The following is a 25159-nucleotide window of genomic DNA, read 5'->3' on the forward strand; positions in this document are numbered from 1 at the left end:
TGATCATGATTCGTAGAACTGAAAACCCCGAGGGTGTCACCAATTTTAGAACTACCAGTTCTTTGTAACCTAATTATTAATAGAATGAAGGGTCTGATAATTAACATTGTCACTAAGAATCAACTAAGGACTCATTTGGAGTTGCAATTGAATTTTTTAAAAATCACCTCTCCAATTGTAATTTATAGAATACAAAGTAAGCATGCAATACAAAGCAAGCATGCAAAGAGAGTTTTGTTTCAGTTATGCAAGATACAAACAAGCCCTAACTGTTCAATTATTTCAAGGTTAGACAAGGAAGAGATTCCTCTGGCCTTATTTTAAATTAATTGCGGATGTTCTATCCAGAATGCCCAATGCACATGCTGGAAATGGTAGTATTATTAGGGTAAGATCAATTGCCTTCATACATAATGGTTGATCATCAGTGAGTGGTTGTAAATATGGGGTCCACCAGACTTGGATCCCAAACCAAAGGTAAAACTAACTGCAAAAATGAAAAGCTTCAAAGAGAAAATGTCACGGGGCTTCAGGTCGGTCAGTCATTCCTGGTTAATCAAGATTTACATGACTGTAAGAGAACTTGAAAAGACAAGTCAGTAAAACAAACTAACTGGTTTTTCAATCAAATAAAATGCCTTGAGCACATGAGAACCCCCCCCCCCCTTTTTCTTTTCTCTCTTTTCTCGCAAATTAAGTCACCATATAAACCTTTGGACTCCAGGCTCATGATCCCAACTGAATGGCCTGAACAAAAACATCATCATTGTGAAAACATTTACACAAATATAAAGTATCCCTGTGAGATACCAACGTCCACTTTCGTTACTATTACTGTGAAGGACCAAGAAGAAGAAGGGTATGGTGTAGTATCTGAACTCTATCAGAGGAGCTGGTACAAGAACCGCAGCAGTAGCCATAAAGTACGCGAATACCCATATTTTATTTCGAAATTTCCCTGTTTGGGAGCAGAAAATAGTTAAGCAAGTATAACCTTATAAGTAAATGAAACTCAAGGAAATGCTTGCTAAGGATTTGTGCTAACCCAAGGCATGAATAATGGAAAACCATGACCAGATATAGAGTGGGACCAGGAGGTATTTAATTGACCAGTGAGCCATGATGATCTTCCTCCATAGATAGAAAGGGTAGTGCCGATTGTCAGCGAGAAGGTATGGATGAGCAACACTGCATTAATCAACTAACAGCGATTGTAAGAACATGAGAGTAACAGAGTTAAACAGTTCAATAATGAACCAAAATTAACAGCGACGAGTTTATTTTCGTCAGAGTGAGCTTCTCATGAACCAGTTTTGCTACATATACACAGTAGGAACAAGAAAACATATGAACAAATAATTAGGTCTTTACGTAATTGGTTCCTCTTAGCTTTAGTCCCTTGAAAATAGTGAAGGAACAGGTCAATCCCCTATCGAAAAATCTCATTGCAAGTTGATCATTCTCATATACTTGAGTCACCGGCAAAAGGATTAATGTGCAGCAAGTTTGTTGCTTTAGAAGATTAACTCATCACATTAAATAATTTTCGAATTAAAGCTAAATAGCCGTAACAATTAATGGGCAAAATAATAATTATTATTACTTGATTAAAAATTTACCAAGCGCTAGACCCTAGATGAAGCATAGAATGAAACGAGAGAATATTTTCAGACTCATTTGAATTTAAATAAATCATATTGACACCTCCACCCTCATTACTGACGAAAGAAAAATCAGTCCATAGTTTCACCAGAGCATGCACATGGCTACTAATAATCAAAAGACGCATTAAATTTTATGTTCTAAATGTGAAATATCTTATCTGAGCTAACCTGAAAAAGTGTACAGAGACAAAGCCAGCGGTCAGGGCCATGAACCCCAGAAAGAAACCAAAGGTCATATTTTTCCTAAAGTGCTTGAATAGGTCTACAGCATGGGGGACAGTGAAATGCATAGGAGCCAGAGCCATTACGGAAACCAGACTGAAATAAAGTATCTGAGCAAAATGCGGGGTAACTGCATGAGCTTCTTTTGCACCTGAAGTGTCAGAAGGATAGGTGAAAATAGGAATTTTAGTGGCCCAAAAATTTACTTTGGATGATAATAACAGAAGGAATCCTACCCAGAACAATACTCCCATTCCATAGGACAAACAAAACAAAGGCAACCAATACCATCACGAAGGGACTAAACGAGAACAAAAGTTCCCACTTCATGTGCCACAACGTCAAAAGGATTGCCCATATATCCTCAAGCAAGCCTGCAAGAAGAAATCAGATATATAGTTATTCAAACTACTTCATTAAAACAAGAGAGTGAGATTGGAATAACTTTTCAGCAGCCACCAAGTTAGGTGGTTCTACTAAACAAGTAGATAGTAAACCTGAAGAGTATGGAGAAGATGCGTGTGCATTGACCAAAGGATTCTTGACAGTGTCCATTACTTTAACAACCCTTCGCTTTCTCAGATTTAAACCCGCTGAACTAGTATTGTTATCACATGCCCAACCGGGTTTGTTGATAGACATATCTGACCCTGCTCTTATTGCATTCTTTTTTCCATGGGTTATGGCAATGTCTATTATCTGAGTACATGCGACAAAAAGCACCCATACAATATTTGTTTGTCGAATAAAAACTGAAAAGGCTCCACTCTGCACATATAAAATCGGATTAGTTTTTTTTTTTTTTTAACCTCAAATTGCATATATAAAATTGGAATACTACCACTATAAAATTTAGCATTTACTTGTAAACTATGTGTATATTGCACCAACAACAATGATCCATATTTCATTTTTTTAATAAAAAGTTGCCCCTCCATGTTCTCTCTGAGTTATCCATAATAAATGTAATCATCAACTACATAGATAAAAGGAAAAAACAATGCACTATGTCAAACTTGAGTTTCTTGAACTCAGTTCCAGACTGAGGTGTAGATTATTGCTTTGAACTTTGTAGGCATGCAGGCAAAAAGATAACACAGATTTATTTAGACAACGACACGGATATATGATTTCCCTACTTGCTAGTAAGAACCCAAAAAACAACATTGAGAAACACCAGAGGTCTGTGCGGTATACATTCATCAAATAAGCAAGAATGTTTAATGGAGGGCACCTGTGTTTCTATACGCTGCCAAGAATTCTAGATGACAGGTATCTTTGTTGAAAATCACTACATCAAAAATCGTGCTCAAAGAATGATGCAAAATGCTAAGAAAGAGGAACTCCGGGATGAAAATATTATATCCACCAAAATAAATCAAACAAATTTCATAATGGACAGATATTTTACAGCACAGACTCATTAAAATATCTTACCAATGCACTAAGCCAGTAATTCTTTTTCAAACATGCTAGATACATTGCAAGCACTGCAGTTACAGATGCAACATCTGTATAATAGAGAAAAGTGAAGAACCAGTGGAGGGGATACAAGGATAGAATCACTGCTTGAAGCGTCGCCTTTTTATCATCAAGTGTTGGCTTCAAGTGAGTATTTATGTCGTACATAATTATGCTGCATATGACTGCTAGAACACAGTTGAATGATCGAAGAATTGCAGCAGAGCACAAATCGGCAAATGATGAAGCTGCTTGCACAGAGTAAAAGCCTGGAAACAAAGAAGCAACATGGGCAAGTGAAAGACAGTACCTGCAAAGTATTAATTTTGCAAACATCAACCTTGGTATTTGATAATTTGTTCTTAAGTTACTGAAAAATATTCAACCGTGTGGGACTATTTTAAGTTCCTCAGCCTGTTCCTCAGACATGAGAAGCACTAAATATAGTCCATGAATCAATCACCATGATTTTCAAATACTATTTGACAAAATCGAAAAAAAGAACAAGCAATGAGATCAATAAACAAAACTTTGAATAATTTATATATGCTGTATATAAATATTCAATTATTTTAGAAAACAACAGCATTGCATAAATTTAATGACATCAATTACCACAATTACATGTCTTAATGGCTTAAAAGATCACAGAACAACAGCCTAAACACAGAAGGAGGAAAAATCTCTAATTATGAATTGCAGTAATTTCATCAATGTTATCCTTCCAGATTACTCATCAATGCAACTTAGGGCTTTGAGTTTCAATTACAGCAACCTATCTCTCTAATTATCACATCTAGGAAGTAGAATATACTAGTCAGAGGGACTGAGGGATAATAATTAGCCTCATTTAAGTCAAGAGAGTTTAAAATTATCTTTCAATACTGTTTTTTGGGACTTAATCACAATTTTAATTCATTTTGTTCAAAAATTTTGACATACTGATCTCCCTAGTTTCAATTGAACAATGCTTCCCTCTTGAATTTGTATGTGGCTACTACCAATTCATTTCCATGTTAGCAAAGAGAATTGCAGCCATGCAGATCATTCCACATAAGAAAAAATGGCATTAGCATCAGGCATATTAGCAAATACAACATTATGTCAACAGCGCATTGGCTAAGTGACTTAACAACTAAGAGAGCATATAAGCTTTTTAATTTTCAAATAAGGAGACCAAAAAGGTAGGCCTTATTGAAACCAGAGATGACTAAATAGTTTTGACAAGAAACTAGAGAAATAAGTTTGCTCTAATAATGACTGTAGAACTATATAGCTCTACTGAGAAAATTAGAAGAAAAAAATGTCTCTTCAAATTTATAAGGCAACAAGCATCAAGTTTCCAATAACATACAGGCCAGGAGGCGTAGTAATCATAGGATCCCAACTTCTAAAATCTCCCTTGCAATATTTCTGAGCCTGTGGTATATGAAATATCTCATCCTACAAAACAAGAGCATCAGTCATATTGAAAGACAAGAACCTCAAATCATTCATAAGCATCCACAACTATTCATCCCTCCAAGTTTCAAAAGCTTTGCTTACCATATATGGCTCCGGAACAGTGCGATTGACAAGTATGAAGATAGGAATAACCCACAAGCTCACAATCACTGCAAGAGCTATTTTTCCCATTTCTTCCTCTACGTGACAGCAATATGAAATTATGGTCCTAGAGACTCAGACCAAAAGGTATATTGCTGTCAGTACAACTACAGATAACTTCTTTACTTTATGGGGGCCAGGGGTCCTTATCAGGATAACATCACCAATGGGCCTCTTTAAGATGAATCTTTACACTGGAGCCACTCCAGGAAATTCAAAAGAGTATAGCATCCAAGAGAAGCGGATGTGAAGCAATGGGGAAAAATTTTCTTGCAACTGCAAAATCGCATGACCTAAACCAGGAAACACTGAAGTTACTGACACATCTACCTGTCAGATCGCATGGAAAAAGTGCATATACAGGTTTTCTTTCTAAATAAAAGCAAAACAAAGTTCCCAGGAAACTTCATAAACAATGGGTAACTAACCCTAGGGAGTCAATTCCACGCTGAATGGTAACTGCGTATACTATTTTTAATCAGTATTTGTGTAAACTGTAATATAATCCTAATTCAGTTACAGCAACAAGAAGAAAAATATTATAGAAGAAATAATATCATGCAAAAGTCCTCATGATAACAAAGAATGTCTAACTTTCATTCCATAGTTAAAATGCTGAACAAATGTGCTAGCCTTCGTTCCTTCATAAGAAGTTGAAACATATAGAAATATATTATTTTAATAATATATAGATTGGAAGCCCGTTACCCCTATACAGTGCCCCATGTCACATCAGATTTAATATTTTCTTTAAAAAATATTTGATCCTCAAAAAAATTTAGAAGTCTTAGTTTGCTCCATGTTTTACAATGAATTCTTCCAGCTCAAAACAGAAAATAGTTCCTCACAAGTCACAATTATAAGGTTATTCAGCAAGTTGACGGTGGCCAAGTTCAACTTCTGATATATTAACATCTCAATTCGTTCGTGGTTTGGTGCTTACTATAATGGGTGCCAAAAACAAAAATAATTAGTTTGATAGTCTCTTAACCTACTTATATCTTCACTAGTAACTTTTTGTGACTGTGAAATAGCGGATAAAATTTTAAGTCAAGAAACTTCTTTGCTTTCTGAAGCCGCAGCTCAGTCCTAATTGACTCGGTTCAATTTTCAATTTTGAAGAACAATCTCTCCTCCTATCCTCAGCATCCTCATTTTCTCAATTGATTGTGCCAACACAATATTCCCAGCATAGTTATCACCAAAAGATTCCAACTTTTAACTGCATTCGCACTTCAAGATCTAGAGTAGTCATTTCCCTCAAAAGCCGGAAAATTTTGTACTCACTTCTACAACTGTCTGCCTTAAATAAAATAAAACACCAAAACCTATAAGCATCTAGAAATTGGGGGCAGTCACAGAGACATAGAGAGCGAACCTGAGAGAAGAAAAGGATGTCGAAACAGACGACCCCGTCGTGATCCAGGATGGTAGCGACAGGGAAAGAGAGCTGGGAATGGCAAGTGCAGGGACCGAACCGAACTAGAAAATTTTCTGTTTCTTTTTTTTCGGTGACATCAGCTGGGCCCGTTCGGTACCCGGGAGATGGATATGGAAATAGGATTTAAAAGTGTGTTTGGTATGTAATTTTCAGATAAAAATACCAAAATGCCCTTCCTTAATGCCTCCCTACTCCTCATCGAAGCTGTCAACCGTTTCCCCCGCCAGAAGCCCGTGACCGGCGGCGGCTAAATAGACAAAGCTCTGATGCAGGCCAGTACTCCAGCGACCTTTGGTGTGGAAGAAGAAGAGACAGTGCCCCAAAGTACAGACTTTGAAGGCAAGGAGGAAATGTAAGATCCGCTGGAGGAAGAGGAAGACGACAAACTTGGGTTATCGGATTCAGCGTTAACAGATGATTTTTTTGAAGTGTTAGATGAACTGAAAAGGCCATCGGAGTCAGATGAAGATGAAGTCGTAGTTTAGATGTGGTTGCACTTCTCCCTCCCTCCCTCGCAGTCGTTCAATATGGAGAAGACAGCTGAGAAGCTCGCCGGCGACGGTCGCTAGTCGTTATGGCCGGTGGTGAGGCAAATCTGAATGAACCAGAAGAGAGAGATTTTACTTTGATTACAGTAGTTCTTAGCTCTGAGGAGATTTGAATAAATAATGATTTTGTTATGGAGGAGGTAAAACTGTAGCTCACCAACGGTGGGTGAGAAGATCGTCGGAAGTAGGGTTGAGTGGCTCGCCGGCGGTGGTGAGTGGTGGCTGGGGGTTGGAAGCTTCAAGGATTGGGGGAGAGGGTAAAAATGGGTTCGCTGGATATGGAATTGAATTCTCCTGGTATAAGATGGAAATGAATTCCATCAATTTTAGTAGAAATGGAATTCCAATTTCATCGTACCTAGCTAACATTTGTTATGGAAATCATTATCATTTCCATTTCCATGTTACTTAAGGGTGTGTTTGGGTGACACCCCAAACCATAGTTTGGGAACCTAAACCCAAACCATGGTTTGGGGATTAAGTCACCCAAACACTCACCCAAAAACCAAAACTATGGTTTTGGAAAAAGCAAAATTTTTTTGCTTTTGGAGAAAAAAGGAAGAGTGTGAGAGCCTATAGGATATATATCTTGTTATTTTTTTATAAACATATTTTTTTATAAACATATTTAATATTATATTTTATAAATATATATACATATTAATTATATTATCTTATGTATTATTAATTATGTTGGTAAAAAATATATTATTAACAATTTTATTCCTTCAAATTAAAATATATCATAAAATCTATTTTTTCTGTAATTATCATATTAACTTATGTCTTTTTTTTAGTAATTTGTATATATAAAAAGTGCTTCTGATAACAACTATCTAAACACTCTCACTTCTCATAATCATTTTTTTATAAAATCTATTTTTTATAGAATCTATTCTCCAGAATCACTTTTCAAATCACGGTTTGGTTTCATCCAAACACAGCATGTGAAACGGGGAAAGAGATCCATCAAAGCCCAAATGGACACTGTTGTCGTCTGTCAAGAACATGGAGGCCCAATCGATAGCTAGAGACTGATTGTCTACTCCGTCAGCCGCTCTATTGCCTTCAAGTTCAAACATTGAAATTAGGCCAGGAAAAAAAAAAAAACTTGCTTGTTATGTTTCTGTATCTGTAAAGCCAGCTCTGAGTAGATCAAGCATTAGATGTGCTGTTCTTAAATTATGGGTGAACCCAACCTCTTGTCTAAAATTTTATGTAACAAAAAAAAAAAGGACAAATTGTGATTTTAGTTTCCATAATACTACTTCCGGTCCTTAATATAAAAATTAATTGAATAATTTGAATAGATTAAGAAAATTTATTTAGTTACTTATTTATAATAAATATGTATTGGTTTTCTTAGAATATCTTTATTAATCAAGTGTATTAGCTAGAACTACCATTACTATGAAGACTATTTTGGAAAAAAATAGATAAATATAAGAGACAAAATAAATTAGGATCTTATATTTAGGATCAAAATAAAAATTAAATGAGTTTTTATATTAAGATTAGGGGGTAGTATAATTTCACGTATTTGGAAAAGGTTACATACGAAAAATCAAAATAATTTTTTAAAAAAGAATGGGAAACAGAAAGGGAAAACTGCAAATAAAGACCCCAATATGCAAAATTAAGCTTTGGAACCCTCAATTTGGAAAATAGCAAACAAGGACTCGATCTCACTTTTGCAAATATGAAATCGTGATAAAATATCTTAAATATCCCTCAATCAAATGATAAATTGACTATGAAAAATTATAAGTTCATTTTAGCGAATGAAAACTTCAGTAGACCAAATCATAACTTTACTGAGAGTATGCTAAATGACAAGTTTATTTTAACGAATGACAACTTCAGTAGACCAAATCACAATTGGGTTGAGAAATATTTTAGATATTTTACCCACATTTCATAGTTGCAAAAGTGAGATCTGGTCCTTATTTGCTATTTTCTAAATTAAGGAACTCAAATTACAATTTTACATATTATAGGGTTTTTATTTGTAATTTTTCCAAACAGAAATACATGCATGCACCCCAAAAAAAAAAAAGGGAAATACATGCAAATATGATTGATATAACAATATTAAATTAAAAAGATAAATAGTGTAGCGGATACAGCAAAATACTAGTAGGATGTAGTCTAAAAAAACAATTAATATAAAAAAGGTACTATGTTATTCGCTTGTTTTTTATTTTTTCTTTTGGACCATTATATTTGTTGTTTGACACCACGTAGTAATTTTCCCACGATAATCTAGTGAATACAAAAGGACAAATAGTACTATAATGACAAGAAATTATATCAGATCTGTGAAACAAATTTTGTGGGAACTAACGACGAACAATGAGACCAGATCATATGCATGAGATATATGATGCGGAAATAGGAAGAGTTAAAAGGATTATAATGGGAGCATAGATAATTAGAAATAAATTTTCTAATTTTTATTTTTATAATTTCATCCATTAACTTTTAAACTGTATCATTAAATTTCTCTCCCTGTTTTTTTTTTCAAAGAAAGAAAAAGATCTCTTTAATTTTCTCTGTGGCCTAAATACAGACCTCGTCTCCTCTCAAAAACAAGCCAACCTCAAGCACATACAATTATGAAAAAATGACATTAAAAAAATAAAAATTATAATATTTCAATTCATGCACATAAGATTTCAAAATCCCAAGAAAAAGTGATGTCTGATTGGGTATTTTCCAAATGTAGTTAAATGATAAAAATACTATTGTATTAAAAAAAATTTATTAACAAACTGTGAACTAGCAATAACAAATGTTAAACAATAAATGACAAGAAATATACTAGCAATGATAAGTTATTTATTGATAAGGTATGAACTGACAATAATAATTTTTAAATAGCTAATGACAAAAAATATATTAACGATCACAAATTTAATAGTTTTTTTTTAATTTGACATAAAGACATTTTAATCATTTGACTGTATTTCAAAATATCATATCAGGTACGACTTGCCCTTCTAAAATTTTGAATTCTTAGTTTGGGATGATTGAATTGGAATTTTTATGTCATTTTTCATACAATTATTTTCCTCATCAAAATTCAGAAAGTATCTGCTCTGAGATCTTCTTCATCCTCTGACAAAATTCTAGACATGTCATTTATTATTAGGCCCCATGTGTATTTTAATTATATACACAGACATGTACTCTCTGAATCTCTTTCATACGCTGGTTAAAAAAATAAAAATCATTTCATATGAATTAGTCTTTTTTTAATTAATGGACAGTGCAACAATGTTTAGAGTTTTTAATTAATGGACAGTGCAACAATGTTTAGAGTTTACTTAATATAAATGCTTTTTTTTTCTATGTAACAAAATTCCTTTCACGTGTTTTTTAAATTATGATTAAAAAACTACTTTTAAAAACTTTAATAATTATTTTAAACATATGATTAAAAAACTACTTTTAAAAACTTTAATAATTATTTTAAACAAGTCCTACAAATATTTTAACTAAACAAGAAGGAGGGGAGTATCTTCTATCTCTTCTAAAAAATCCGTACTAAACATAATGTTAAAATAACATGAAAATATAACTTTTTAATACAATTATTTGATATTATTCTTATCCAATATCATTAGGTCAAATTTAAGTACGACTAGACCTAATCACACATGGCTCTCCCTAATTTAATTTTTTTAAAAATATGTGAATCATTAATCTTGTTCAATGATTATTGAATCCCTTCCACCAAATTTAATCAGCATTAGTATAAAAATGCAATTTTGTTGCAGAATCAAGTCATACTTATTATAATTAGTTAATTTATTTAATTTTCTTAATATATCTAAATTAATAAAGACGTTATTATATTAAGCACTAGAGGAATATATATTCTTAATAAACCATTTTCTTATGTTTATTTGGAAAAACTGCTAAAAAAAAAATCTCACATTGCAATATTTACTACTCAAAGGGATCCAAGTTATAAGCGAATGCCAACGAGTGTAATTTTTCCTCAGATGTGTCTTCAATTATGTGTAGATATCTTTCGTTTTGCATATATAGTTGAAGATAATTTGCATATAACTCAAGAAAAGTTACACCAGCTAAATATAAGTTGCACATGAATTTTTACACAAATTTTAAGTACTTTGAGTCCGAGCAGTAAATTTTGCAGTGAAAATTTTTCCGCAGCAACTTTTCCTATTTATTTATTTATTTTTAAAGGTATAAATGCAGAATCTGTTGCATGAAACCCATTATAATCTGTACGTGGAATGCAAACAAGACGTGTGGACATTCAATGTCACAAAGCGACTCTCCCAAGGAAATGTCCTGAAGCAATAGCCACAAGGGAGAAGGATAAAGGCAGCAGATATACTTGTGGGTCGTGGTTGACTTCACCCAGCAATCCATCGAGTTACAGAACGGAGGGTTTAGAATTTTGATATATATATCACAAGGAATGTTGCCAGACAGAGAGAGAGAGAGGTGAAGATGAAGCAGACAAGTCCCCACACACAAAACCCGAAACGGACAACGCATTGGACGCTCTGAAGCATGCATTTATGGACTCTGTAACTGTTCGGAGGCTGGCTTGAGTTCTCAGGTTTTTGTCAGATCTCAGGAGTATGCTCATGCTAATGCTATTTCTATGCATTCTCTTCCACACACACACACACACACGTACAGAGACCCCACGTTACCCTTCTGTTACTGTGGAATGACTAGCCATCTTGCCTGGTCTATCTTATGGTACGCTAGTTTTTATCATTGTCCTTTGATAATATTGCTGTGTGCCAACATGGCGGTGTAGTGAAGGGTTCAATAAATCCTGATGTGGGCACTTTTGTTGTTGGTGATGAGAGATAATGCTCATGAACTGTTTGATGATTTGTCTCTCTGGCAATTGCATGTGGCTAGTGACTGGCCATGGTTTTGAATTCATGTGCCCTTAATGAAAATTTTAAAACCTTTTTACTGTGTGAAAACACAAGAAAGAGAATTTGTCATTTCTTGGCTAGCAAGGACATTTTATATGTCTAGTGATTTTCTTAGTTCCTGGAGGGACGTTGGAAGCAAATATCATATTCCATCATCATACCTGTCAGAGCTTGAATTGGCTTCATCCTTCACGTCTGGAACCAATTTATGACCAAAATATATTTAGAGAGGAATATTAACTCGAATGAAAAAAGAGCTAACATATGGGACCACCGCCCCCAATCTGTCTCCGCTTTGCCACTTTTTCTTCATTCTTTTATGTTTCTGACTTTCAAAGCTCTTAAAAGTATTCTCCCACTAAAAATATTTGTTATTAAAAAATAAGTTGTTTTCAATAGCTTTTTATTAGATATTTTGTCCTATCTTACGTCGCAGTTTGGCCTCAGGTTTATAACTCAACAGTTATGGACCTTTTGATCAGTGCTTGTTAGTTTTTAATTGAGTATCAATCCCTTAGTCGGTTTTGATCTGTTGAATGACAAGCATAAGCCCGTAGAAACCGTATTGCTTCAAGGTTTTGCTTGAAAATGAAAGGACGACCCTTTATTGGATTAAAGGCACAAGGGTGTTGGAATTACAGATAATTCATGTTAATAACAAATCCTTTTTTATGATAATTCTCAATCATCTTTAGAATGCGTAAAAATGATTGTGGTGGTTAAAAAAATTCTGATCATATCATTAGCTTCTTGACATGTAGTTTTAAAATAACATTTTTATTCCTACTTTTTCTTTTAGCAGAATGCAAGATACATTATCACTACTTTCTCTTTCAGGAATTTGGCATATTTGAAGTTTCTTATTGCTAGAGCAACACTGGGAGCAAATAGTATCTTCTGGCATAGCCAATGACAGGTGCTGATCACGTGCTTAAGGGACAGCAAGAGTTTTGTTGACCAAATTAGCGGGGAACCCTGTTTTTGAGATGAGCACATTGCTCATTCTTCAGAAGTTAATAACAAGGTCATCATGACATATGCACAACTCACAATCGTTATTTTCTTTCCCTTTAATTCAATGACTTATTATCTCATTTCAGATTCTCTGTGTCTCTCTGTGCACGGACTGGAACCTCACTTGAATGCTCCTCCAAAAGGAACATGGGCATGAGACTTGTACTTTTCACCAATCTCATTCACCATTGCCTTTTCTTCCCTGCTACATCTCTTTCCTTTTTGTCTATTCCTTGAAGTTCATAAATACTTTGGAATGATAGGTCATAATTCACATATTACATTGGCTTTATATAAGAGTAAACGTTAAAATAATAAGATATGCGCATATATATAGAACCCTCTCATTCTACATCCATATTTGAATGTTCAGTTTCAAATATGCTTTTAGAAAGTGTTATTTTTTTATATATATATTTTATGTCCAAATGGCACAGGATTCTATGATTTTCTGTGATTTAAAAGTAGAATAGAATTTCTACTTATTCCTTTTGAGAAAATTTCAAAGCTGTGACCCTAACTTGAGAAAATTTTCTCACTTAGTGACATGGGTTGAAAAGCCAGTTTTGCTGCAATCTTTACATATTTCAATATGTTGTCCTCGGCAGTGTGCACAATTTATTTGTATTGACTGATCATTTTGCTCTACTCCAATAGTTGAGTTCTTCGATTCTCTTTTTAATTTTACCCATTTTTATATTTAGGCTCTAAAATACTATCTGGACATTAATATCATCTCTTCAAAAGTTCATTCAACTAGGAAAAACTTATTATTTGATTTTTATTCTTTTTCGACTCAACAAATAATCTAATAAGCCTCTTTATTAATCAATTGCTATAGCTGAGTCTTTAAATAAAAGATTCATGGGTTTTTATCAGTCCAACCAATGGCAAAAATAATTGAGTATTCACATTAATTCAAGTTTTATTATATAAAATAATGACTTGTGCTACTTCTCACCTACGAATGTAAAAAAAGTTCAATACATATACCTACCTACTTTACTGTATCTTTACTATGTGTCCCTCTATATATACATCCATTCCAATTCCATACCCTTGTTCTCTCAAGAAATAAACCCACAATCTGAAGAGAAACAATGTCAAGAGCAGGCTCATCGAGATGGAGTCCAACCCCAGAACAACTGATGATTTTGGAGGAACTGTATAGGAGTGGGATTAGAACTCCTAGTGCTTCCCAAATCCAACACATAACAGCTCACCTTTGTTTCTATGGTAGGATTGAAGGAAAGAATGTGTTCTATTGGTTTCAGAATCACAAGGCTAGGGATAGACAGAAGCTCAGGAGGAAACTAAGCAAGCAGCTTCAACTACAACAACTTCAACATCAAGAACAACAACAACATCATCAGATGCTAGTCCATCAATGCCAAGTGTTTAATCAGGATAAGACTCATCACTGGTTTTTTGGTGGCTTTGATTCTTCTACTGGTTCTTCTGTGCAACCAGTTTCTCTTTGTAACCCAGCTATCTTACTTTCTCAGGTAATATACATTTCGGTATTAGTTATATTGTACTAAGTCTCTTCTGTACATTGCAATTTAAGGAGCACAGCACAAGAAACCTACAAAACCTCAGACACTTCAAAGTACAGCGAACCTCTCATGCATAATTGATATATAACAAACCACTTTAAATTACATTTTCTTGCTAAATCATGTTGCATGTATTTTCGCATCGTGGCGAAGGTATTTTTTTTTATTCATGTCTTATATCCGTTTTGTGCAATTTGAATATTTTTTTCATTCATAAAAGTGAATGCACGTATCATATTCTGGTTTAAGACAGATGTTGGAATGGAAGGCACAAGAAGCCCCTTGGGACTTTGACTTCTGGCTTAAATGTGGGCAAAGTAACATGACTAGATACTTAATCACCATACGAAAATGGTAATACAATAAAACATGTAGGGTACAAATATCATTTAAATTAATCTGTCATGTTGGACAGGACAGGTGCATATGTGGTACATTTTTTTACTTTATTACAATATAAAGTACAATTCTGATTCTGAATTAGAAGGGCAAAGAAATGGTGGGGTTGAGGGTTGAAGTCTTTGTATTGCTGGAAAGTCGCATGGTTTCCAGGTTGAAGTATGGAGTTTCAAGGTTGTGCTTTTTTCTTTTGGACTTATTTCTTAATTTCTTAATTTGATATGTTCAGGGACAAACAGGAGAGACATCATCAGAGACATGGAAGACTGCGCAGAGCCAACAAGGTGAGGTGGATAAAACAAAGACGTCATCACTTTACAACTATGGTATGAGTTGTTGGAATGTTGTGGATTTTAATGAAGCATCCTCATGTTGCACAAGCCGGCCTCTCAGGACTCTTGACCTCTTTCCAACTACATCCACCCAACTCAAAGAAGACCCCTTAAACCCCAAACTCTGATCACTGCGTTTCATGTTTCTTTGTTTATCGATTAAGACTTGAGGAAACGAATGATCTCTCTCTCTCTCTCTCTCTCTCTCTGTGGTGCTTCTTTTAGGAATTTATGATGATGACGATGTACTAATAGACCTTGGTCTTGTACGTAGGGCCCTGAGCCATGCTATATTTAAAAATATATGATAAAAGCGTTCACCCGTTTAGATTTTCTTGTGGAAAATGGGAACAAGGACATTCTCCTCGGTTAGCGTTTGTCGGCACCTGATTTATAAAAGATTTATTATTATTGTGAAATATTAGTATGTTACTGTACGATGCAGCATAAACCCAAATTTCAAGTCATGCTTTCGCCAATATATACATTGTAATTTGTAACATCCAAAGAATATGAGCATAAACATATAAATAATAGGATCACAATCAAAAGAAAACCAAATCTTAAAGGACTCGTTTATTTTAAAAAAGAAGTCCTTAAAATTATAAAGTCTACCATACTTGTGAGGCTCCTAATGCCGGGCTCATTATAGTGCCACCCCCTTTAAGAGTTAATGTTTTCGGCGGCTTCATTACACAACACTTTACTCAGCCTAGTACTAGTCAGACCCTCTATAGATAACCCTTTTCACAAACATCAAGCTCTTAATGAAAAAATCAACGTGATGAACACAAATTTTAAAGAAAAGTTTAATCCCAAAAAACTATCTTTCTAGGAAAGAAAGCTCTCAAGGGTGTGTTTGGGTGACACCCCAAACCATGGTTTGGGGAATAAATCACCCAAACACCCCCTCAAAAACCAAAACCATGGTTTTGGAGTCAAAACCATGGTTTTGGAAAAAGTAAAAAATTGCTTTTGGAGAAAAAAGGGAGAGTGTGAGAGCCTATATGATATGTATCTTGTTATTTTTTTTTATAAATATATTTTTATAAACATATTTAATCTTATATTTTATAAATATATATACATATTAATTATTTATTAATTATATTATCTTATGTATTATTAATTATATTGGTAAAAAAATTATTAACAATTTTATTCCTTCAAATTAAAATATATCATAAAATCTATTTTTTTTATAATTATCATATTAACTTATGTCTTTTTTTTAGTAATTTGTATATATAAAAAGTGCTTCTGATAACAACTATCCAAACACTTTCACTTTTCAGAATCACTTTTTTACAGAATCTATTCTTCACAGAATCTATTCTTCACAGAATCTATTCTCCAGAATCACTTTTCTAAGCCACGGTTTGGTTTCATCCAAACACACCCTTAAACTTATAAATCCACCGTAGTTGTGAGACTGTTGGTAAAATAGCATCGCGAGGTAGCATAGCCATAGCGAGCCGTCGGAGAGATATTAACAATAGCGAACTGAAGGACTCGTTAAGAATGCGATTAACTTAAAGCTACTACTACGTCTCTAATTATAAGAACCTTTTAGTCAAATTATGCTTTTTAAGAAAACAGTTAAAATTAGTTAAAAACAATTAATATGTAACAAATATAATTTTTTTCGAAATATACTTCTAATAAATATAAGAGAGTAATAATGAGATAAATAGAGAGAATATAATATATGAAATTTATTAAGAGTAAAATAAGTAACAATGCATTAAATATTCAGACAAACTCAAAAGAAACCTTATAAAAAAAGACAAATCCATTAAAAAAAAAGGATATTATAATTAGGGACGGAGGGAGTATTTCTTAATAGGGTTTATTTTTAAGGAAGTAGCATATAAAAAAAATTGGTTTGTGTTAGATTAAATGATTAAAATAATAGAAGAATAAATATTATTTAATAATGATAATAAATATATAATTGACATTAAAAATTATTTTCTATACCTTTTTCCTTCTCTATCTATCTCTCTCTCACCTACACACAAAGCACATGGCTGATGTTACATTCGGTAATGTTCTTGAACTTTTTTTTTTGGTCCTTTTACTTTTTGGAACCAATCTGTATTTGAACTAAAAACTAAAAAAATAAGTATTTTTCCTCTTATTTTGACATGACCATATGCTAATTATATGCTTATTAAACAACCATTGTGCCAATATCTACTGCACCTAACATGAATAAAAATATTTCCGTGCTCCCTTGTAACTATGAGTCTATATTTTACTATATGTTGGGTATTCGGAAAGGTTTGAATATTTGTTGGGATATATGTGTGCGTGTGTGTGTGTGTGTAATAAGACTGTTCTTACATTTCATGGATGCGATTTATAGTACCTCTAATTTGCATAATAGAAATCACCCTGCATTCTATGTAGTTGAGAAGACTACAGGCATAATTATGAAAGATTATACTAGATATCCTATAAGCACATCTTAAATTCTATTTAAAAGGTTCAGCCTTTTTAGATAAAACATCACCAACATGCGAGAATGATATATTACTAGCAGTAACAGTCGCGTACCTAAGACATAGTCGAAAGAATCTACAAATAATTGAGTTGCCTGGCTGGCAATAAAGCCTCTTGCGCTTTAAAAAAAAAAATATTCGCTGTCACAGCATGTTATTGTGCTCAGTTCCATTATTGATCAGATTAGTCCTTGGCTTATTGAATGATAAACTGTGAACCAGCCATTAATAATCATCTATCAGTATGGTCCTTTCCTGCTAGAGCCTTAATTTCATACAACGTATGGTGGGTTTTCATTTGTTTTTTCTCTTTTTCTTTTTTTTTTTTTTTAACCAGCAGTTTTCATTTGTTCATCAGTATCAAGTTGCTTTCACATGTGTACATGAAGATTAAATGCTTGGGGACTCAAAGTAATGGACTTTAAGGACATGGGTGATCAGCTTTTATGGTGAGCGACATGGACTACTCTGGGCGAGTTACTGTGACCAAAACCATCTTAAAAGCAATCACTAACCTGTCATGCTCATCATTCATTACTCTGATCAATATTGTTAATGCAGCTTGTGACCAATAAATAACGTTTCTGCAAAATATATCCCACTCATGGGTCCATCTTTACCCCCCCCCCCGGCCCTCAAAATGGCTTATTTCACAACCGACACAGAATTGCAGAGCCAGAGATGTACTAAGAGTTAAGAGGAAGGGAAAAGGTGGAATTCTCTATGCTACGTAATTGTGCATTCAAACAAAAAGTGACACAAAAATTGTGCATGAACTATATGTTCTGTCTTTGATTGCTTATATGGACTCAATTTAGAGAAGATAGACTCAAATTCTTACTTCTCCCTCTCTTTCCTTCTCCTATATGCCCTTATGGTTCCAGCATGCAATTTGGAATTGAAGGCTACGGCAGTTAAAGTGACAAAACGATCTTGATAGTAACCTCAACCTGTCGTGTTCATCATTTAATTCCACTGATCAATATGGTTAATGAAGCGTGAGACCAATTATATATAGCGTTTCTGCAAAATATATGGCGTTCTCTTGTCAATCTTTATTTTTCCCCTCAAACAATTTAGATGGCTTATTTCACTACCGACACAGATTTGTAGAGATCTAGTTAGAGTGAACAAGACAAAAAAGAAGAGAGAGAGAGAGTGATTCACTTAAACAGTCCAACTTTGGTTCTATTATTCTATGTACCCACGAGTACTCCCCCCCCCCCCTAAGTGAAGCAGAGCGACAAATTAAAACTGAACAATTCATGATTGACACTATGTATTGCGCCTCTAGAAGTTCTCCTTGTGAAAGGTAAAACGCGTGGATGAGACTAAACTGAACTCTTGGCAAAGGTTCTTCAATGTTTTGGTGAGAGTAGGACTGCCACAGTAGAACACACCTACATCAACCAACAGTCAAAAATGAGAAAACATATATTCTCAAATCTGAATGTCCTTTAGGATTCCCCGAACAATGAATCAGAATCTATGCATACCTATTCTAGAGTTCTCATGTGCGCTTGCTAGATCAGAGAATACTTTTTTCCAATTGGGTCTCGCAAAATGAGTTCTTATCTGGGCATATTGGAACATGAGGAAAATGTTAATAGTGCTGTATGGTTTACTGTGTAGATAAAGCTTCACCCTTAATTAGTACTAAATCATTACCCTGCTTTCTGAAACTACATCAAGACCATTTTTAGCATGCTGCAGCTTCTGCACCATGGCAATAAGTGCTGACCGAGCATCGCCTTCTTCATGAACACTAGTCAAGTAGTTGTGCATTTCAATTATATGCTGTAACATTCAAAGATGCCCGAAAAATTATTATAGTGAAATATCATGTCATGGAGGTAACTCGACTAAAAATATATGACGTTGGTTAGCTTTCAATCTCACATTGTGGTCATATTCTGCGATATCGTCCATGACTCCTTTGAACCATTCAAACGAAGCTTGTTCTCTTGTCACCCAGTAAAAGTATGCTCTTTCGGGATATTTTTGATCTTCTGGTGAACTGTTGTGACAGTCCTGCGGATGGAGAATGCATACTTTCAGTAAAAGGAAGGATAAAATTTATGTCATGCTAAATTGTAAAGGAAAAATAAATCCATACGGAAGGCCTTTATTTGATAACCTGATAGCAAAAACGTAAAAACTAGACTACTCACAGGCTCAGGTTTTTCCGGTTTGATGTGGTTGAGGAGATCTTTGAGAATACTGATCATTGGCGTGGCACCAATTCCCAGACCAATAAGCAAGAGCACATCATACTTTTTGTAGTTTTGTGCCGGGGCTCCATAGGGTCCTTTAATGCGGATCTTCGGATACCTAGGGAATTAAAAGGAACAAAATCAATATCAGTGTATCATTTAACAGCTTAAGAACTAAGCTATAAGAGGTTCTATCTACCTTGCTGCTGATTGATCATAGCTAAGGTTCGTTCTAGTTTCCATCCTCATAAGGCTTCCCTTTCTTGCATTCTGGACCTCACAAACCTGCATTTTATGTGGTCTTAGCCCAACTAGTTCTTTGAAAAAATTGTTATTTAAAAAATAATAGAACATCTCACGCTGTTAGTTAGAGAAAATTTTCACCCGAAAAGAACAAATTGAGATTTCAGTCTTCCGAGGATACTTTTGTCAGAGCTTCAATCCTCCAAAGTTTGGAGACTAAATGTCAGTTCTCTAAAGAGTAGTTTATCTTTAATATCGTTTTCACATTAAGCTTGTTAACAAATAGTTGCGAAAGATGATTGATTTTGCCTAACGTGCGACTGATGTAGCAATAAGATATATAGCAGTTACTGGAGCATGCCATTACAATGCATCATATCATTTTGATACCTCTTCTGGGCATGTATCAAAATTATTTTCTGACTGCTTGTAAACAGGTAATTGTATTATAGCAAGCATCACCTGCGCAAATCTGTTTCTAAGCTCTGTCGTCCAATCTCCCAAGGCTCGTATATGGACACTCAAGTAGTCATCTCCAGGTGCAGAGGTGATGGAGAAAGGATGCCTGAAAAATAGGGAAAATCGGAACATCTTAATTAAAATGATCTCACGGCAAAATCAGTTTTCAGATTAATACCAGCAAAATACTATCCTCAGTTACCATTCAAAACTCGATATGTCTGGACACTTTACAAAAAGGTACATGCCACTTTTGTACTTGAATGCTGGAGGTTTGGTTATGTGCAGTGCTAGCACATTTCCTGAATAGACTATTGCCTGACATATTCAAGTAGTAAGATCACTTCCCCATGGTTTTATTGGGAAAAAAAAAAGGGATAAGAAGTTGTTAGAACACCTTTATTACCCTTACGCGGTGATCTTTACCCTTCAAAAATGGATGTATTCTCTCTAAAGCATAGAGTACTACTGGAACTACGAGGTACATCCAAGTCTGCATAGAGAAAGGTAGTGAAACTGATTAGTATATAAATGTTCTCAGATTGCTGCTTATTCAGAATGCCGTAATACAGACATGTTTCAGCAACAGATACAAACTGAAATCAATCTACAAGTGAACTCTGGTATTTGCATTTAGAACGAACTTTTGAAAAATTGAACTGAGTCTGGATAATACAGATTCATTTTGTGGAAATGAGTATCCAGTGACAAGAAACATTAACAAAATTATGAACATGAAGATGCACCAGGAAGTCAATATTTCATTCTCATCTCCAAAATAAAATTTACTAAGTACAGTCATTCAAATGTTTGCTAGTTGATGCCTCGTTAACAACGTAACACATGGATTCTTCTTACAACTTGGCAATATACAAAATCTTTCAAAAGGTTTCTCCACGTGTCATATCATTATTTAAAATCTGATAACTAACGCCTAAGGAATTGTACGTTGGTGTTCTAATAAAATCTAGCAATATTTCAGATTAAGAAACACCCAAAAGCAATGGCCAATATATACACAAGCACACACATGGGCTGAGATGTACGTTGCTTAAACTTAAAATGGTAGAATCGTTAGAGCAGAACTTACTGTCTTCTTGTGCCAATCCTTGGTGAGAAATAGAAAGGAGCCATGTATGACCAATAGCACGTATACCAGAATCAGCAAATGATGTGCATACCAGAATGCATTAAATCCAGCCAAATGATGAAATGGAGAGGGCAATTTTACAACACTTCTTCTGAAATTATGTGTTGCCAGTGTGAAGGTGAAGGCCATAATTATGACCATCAAAATTCCAGTTACTCCAGGAATACTTTCAACCAGGTCGAGGTAAGTAGGCTGCTTGAAGCTAAATCCCGGCCCAAGTATACTCATGAACTTTGAATGTGGGCACGATATAAGTTTTGGAAAATCACAAGTTATATGCATTATTACGTGAATAAGGGTCCCTACAACTACACCTAGTGCAATCATCTTGTGAAAGTTTATGTTGTCATCAAAAGGGATGACTCTACTAAGAAATGATTCTCTGAGCTTTGTGAGAGTCTTTCTGCACATGGTGAGGACAATAAGAGCCATGTTGAACTTGAGAGTCTCAGCACCACCCTTCGCAAAGCAGACACAATAACCCATAACTTCATATGATCCTCTATTTTTGTATTGAAGGAACTTCCAGATGAAAAGCCCCACGTTTATAGCCAACCAAAGTGCGATGACCCATATTTTCTTCCAGTGCTCAAGTACAAACTCCCTGGTTTTATGAAAAAACTTGCTTACAGGAGTTCGGTACTGACTTGGTATCATAGCTCTTGTCAAAGTCTGGGTTCTCTTGCCCATGGCTTTGGGATTATCTTCAGAACTCACCATTTCCCTTAGCAGAGTTTCAAGCTGCCACATCTGTATCAACATAGAGTCAATAAGAAGGATCCCAGGTGAAGATGCCATTTGTTTTGACAAGAAACATGGAAGTCAAGTCTTTCTAACCTCTATATATCCATTATGATCTGGGTCAAGCTTTTCCATGATCAAAGATGCATATACTGAAGCTTGGTTTTTGAGATTCCCTAGCCTATTTGCTGAGGCGCTCAACATTATAACCTTTTACAAAATAGCAGCAAAATTTATGATTTATTTAATAATAGGTGGAAATCAGAATTTATGTGGTGTTTGTCCTCACCTGCTTCACCTCTTCTTCTGATAGCCTTCCATCCCCATTCTTGTCACACCTGAACAATAACAGCCAAGTTCATCACAAATATTTTACTACCAGGATTATGGTCTGACATAAAAATGTCTTACCACACAAATCAAACGCCTCATTAGGTGGTCATCAAATTATGCAATAAAAGCATAACAGGGAGAAGCTTCTACAGCTCAACATTACAGCATTTTCTCCTTCCACACATTTTAGGTACATAGATGTAACAATTGTTTCTGCAATAGGCCAATAGAATTTACTAAGCCAGCTGTTACAGGTGGCGGGATTTACAAAGACACCCATTGTGTAGTACATATTACATGAATACACAAGAAGTTGGATCCCACTTAAATTCTGCAGCATGTTTCTCTCTCAGTGTTTGTGTGTGTGGCAATACGCACTTTACATTTGTTTTCTTTGAAATTGGCACTATCAACTTGCAAGAAAAGTAGAGACTTCATTTTGGGGTGCATAAATAGATAGTGAAAGAGTGATCTTACATGTCAAAGAACACCTGAAGTCTGGATTCAAGGTCCTTATTGGTCATGTCCTCCCAGAACACCTTGAGTTCATCCACAGTGATCCCATTTTCAGTATGTATATTCCTTCGTCTTGCCAAGGCATCAAACAGTTCTCCTGCAAAATCCTTTGATTCTGCTCCCATCCCTGTGAAACAGAAATCTCATAGTCTAAACTTTTTTCTTTAATGAGAATTCACAGATCCCACTAAATATCAGAAGCATATAAACACATACCAATGCAAGCTCCAAATTTGTCTCTTGAGAGCTTCCATCAACTGCATTTTGAGAAAATCGCCTCTCAATTGCATTCCATGCATCTTGTTCCTTCCCTGTGACTGTTCTATCAAGAAACCGTAAACCCTTAAGCCCTCTTGATGCTCCAGATTGTAACCTCCCCATCTTTGCACAATTTCCTTGACCCACATGTCTATTCCTTAGGCCTCCATTGTCATTGTCATCGATATTGCCAATCGTCTTTGCCTCTGGCGCAGCCTCATTGTCACGTTCTGACGCCATTGCTCTCTGAGCTTGCTCATTTTCAGGCAAATCAGCCATCGGATCAATCTGGATACTCTCGAGAGCCCATTGTGACGAATCTTCTTCACGCAGCCTTTCCATTTCTGACGACATTGATTAGAAGTTATAACCACGTACAGTTGAACGGGTAAATACGAAAAGGTCGAATGTATGTTGGCTAATAACGTGCTTTTGTTCTCAATGCTTTTTCTCCCACATCCAAGAGTTTTCTCTGTATCATTCTTATATTTCCCGGGAACCAAACAAGTTGGAAACTTTATGGAGTGAAGACCAAATGGGAAGAAGGTTGTGTTGGGTGTAGGTTGTGGGATTTGCTTTTTCGTTTTCTCTTCGTCTTTTAAATGTTCATGAAACATGGGAAACCATTTGCAGGCTGTGAACAAGGAACAGCTAATAATTCCAAAAGAAGTCATTTGGACATTTACAAACATCAAAGCTTTTCTCCAAGCATAGAAAAAGAATAAGCAGACAACAGGAACGTGCAGAAATAGAATAGGCACATGAAGCACGTTGAAGGAATATTAATTTATTTTTGCAAGACAGATGTTAGACACATGAATCTACAACGGGAGACGTCAGATATGCTGTTCTTACACCTACGACCAACCTAATGCTAATTTTGGTAATTAAAAAAAATCATATTCTTTAAATAAAAAGTTGAAGGAATATTTGTTTCAATATTGTCTTGATTTGTTGCATTTTTACGTTGTTTTAGGGAGCCTCATTAGTTACACAATTTATCAATTTCATATAAAAAATAGTTTTTCAAATGAATTTTCATTTTCAATTATTCATTATTTGATTGTACTAATTTTTATAAAACAAACAAACACCCATAATTGTTTATTTGATTGTACTAATTTTTATAAAACAAACAAACACCCATAATTGTTTAAGGCATTATTATATTTATTTACATGCATATTATTATTAAATAAATAATTTTATAAAAAAATTATTGACTTTAAAATTTTAAAAATATTAAAATTTAGGAAAATTTGATCATTTGATTTGATCCCATAGTTTGATTCAAATATAGCCGGGCCTCTAAAATTTAACTTGATCCAAGATTTAAAATTTTAGTCCCTAAATTTAAAAAAAAATAATTTTATCGTTTTAAATGTAGTGACCAATATTTTAAATAATTAAAATTATAAGATTTGAGTTGTACCAAGTTAAAATTTAAAAATTAACTCACTCCAAATCAAAATTTTAAAAATGTGTCCTACTTGAATCGAAATATTGGGATCAAATGATTAATTTATCCTAAAACTTATTAACAAAATATAAATATGTAATTCTTTATTT

General features: G+C 34.5%; 3 protein-coding genes across 4 annotated transcripts; 1 reads left to right on the forward strand and 2 right to left on the reverse strand.

The window, feature by feature from the left end:
* Window positions 1-363: 363 nt before the first annotated feature.
* Window positions 364-19856, reverse strand: LOC114739575 (dol-P-Glc:Glc(2)Man(9)GlcNAc(2)-PP-Dol alpha-1,2-glucosyltransferase). Of its 2 annotated transcripts, none has more exons than XM_028927657.1 (9): window positions 19845-19856; window positions 15416-15421; window positions 4702-4760; window positions 3324-3657; window positions 2384-2654; window positions 2123-2260; window positions 1833-2037; window positions 1046-1188; window positions 364-958 (listed from the first exon to the last, which is right to left on the reverse strand). In XM_028927657.1, the coding sequence occupies exons 3-9, from the start codon at window positions 4722-4724 to the stop codon at window positions 699-701; spliced, it is 1374 nt and encodes a 457-aa protein (XP_028783490.1). In that variant the 5' UTR covers window positions 4725-4760; window positions 15416-15421; window positions 19845-19856; the 3' UTR covers window positions 364-698. The 2 variants fall into 2 exon arrangements, with proteins under 2 accessions (XP_028783490.1, XP_028783489.1); XM_028927656.1 differs by lacking the exons at window positions 15416-15421; window positions 19845-19856 and adding exons at window positions 4893-5245; window positions 6331-7157 and having other exon boundaries at window positions 4702-4790.
* On the forward strand, window positions 13825-15301 carry LOC114739603 (WUSCHEL-related homeobox 3-like). The gene is made up of 2 exons (XM_028927682.1): window positions 13825-14391; window positions 15071-15301. Exons 1-2 carry the CDS (start codon window positions 13987-13989, stop codon window positions 15299-15301), a joined length of 636 nt encoding a protein of 211 aa, XP_028783515.1. The 5' UTR covers window positions 13825-13986.
* On the reverse strand, window positions 18698-23944 carry LOC114739572 (putative respiratory burst oxidase homolog protein H). Its single transcript, XM_028927653.1, is given in 15 exon segments — window positions 18698-19077; window positions 19174-19252; window positions 19346-19474; window positions 19577-19708; window positions 19849-20008; window positions 20090-20175; window positions 20596-20698; window positions 20795-20910; window positions 20990-21085; window positions 21683-22492; window positions 22580-22693; window positions 22773-22821; window positions 23294-23459; window positions 23549-23581; window positions 23584-23944. Coding segments are annotated over 15 exon segments (2544 nt in total). The 3' UTR covers window positions 18698-18967.
* Window positions 23945-25159: the final 1215 nt, after the last annotated feature.

This window comes from Neltuma alba, unplaced genomic scaffold (genome assembly GCF_004799145.2).
Source record: "Neltuma alba isolate B1F8T4 unplaced genomic scaffold, ASM479914v2 tig00002863_pilon, whole genome shotgun sequence".
Lineage (NCBI taxonomy): Eukaryota > Viridiplantae > Streptophyta > Magnoliopsida > Fabales > Fabaceae > Neltuma > Neltuma alba.

Excerpts from the sequence above, each read along its gene's own strand:
- LOC114739603 (XM_028927682.1), top strand. The coding sequence starts at position 13,987 with ATGTCAAGAGCAGGCTCATCGAGATGGAGTCCAACCCCAGAACAACTG. Across the intron at positions 14,392-15,070 it reads CAGCTATCTTACTTTCTCAG|GGACAAACAGGAGAGACATC; the intron begins GTAATATACATT and ends TGATATGTTCAG.
- LOC114739575 (XM_028927656.1), bottom strand. The coding sequence starts at position 4,982 with ATGGGAAAAATAGCTCTTGCAGTGATTGTGAGCTTGTGGGTTATTCCT. Across the intron at positions 2,655-3,323 it reads ATTACTGGCTTAGTGCATTG|AGTGGAGCCTTTTCAGTTTT; the intron begins GTAAGATATTTT and ends TTATATGTGCAG. Across the intron at positions 959-1,045 it reads TTCCATTATTCATGCCTTGG|GGAAATTTCGAAATAAAATA; the intron begins GTTAGCACAAAT and ends GCTCCCAAACAG.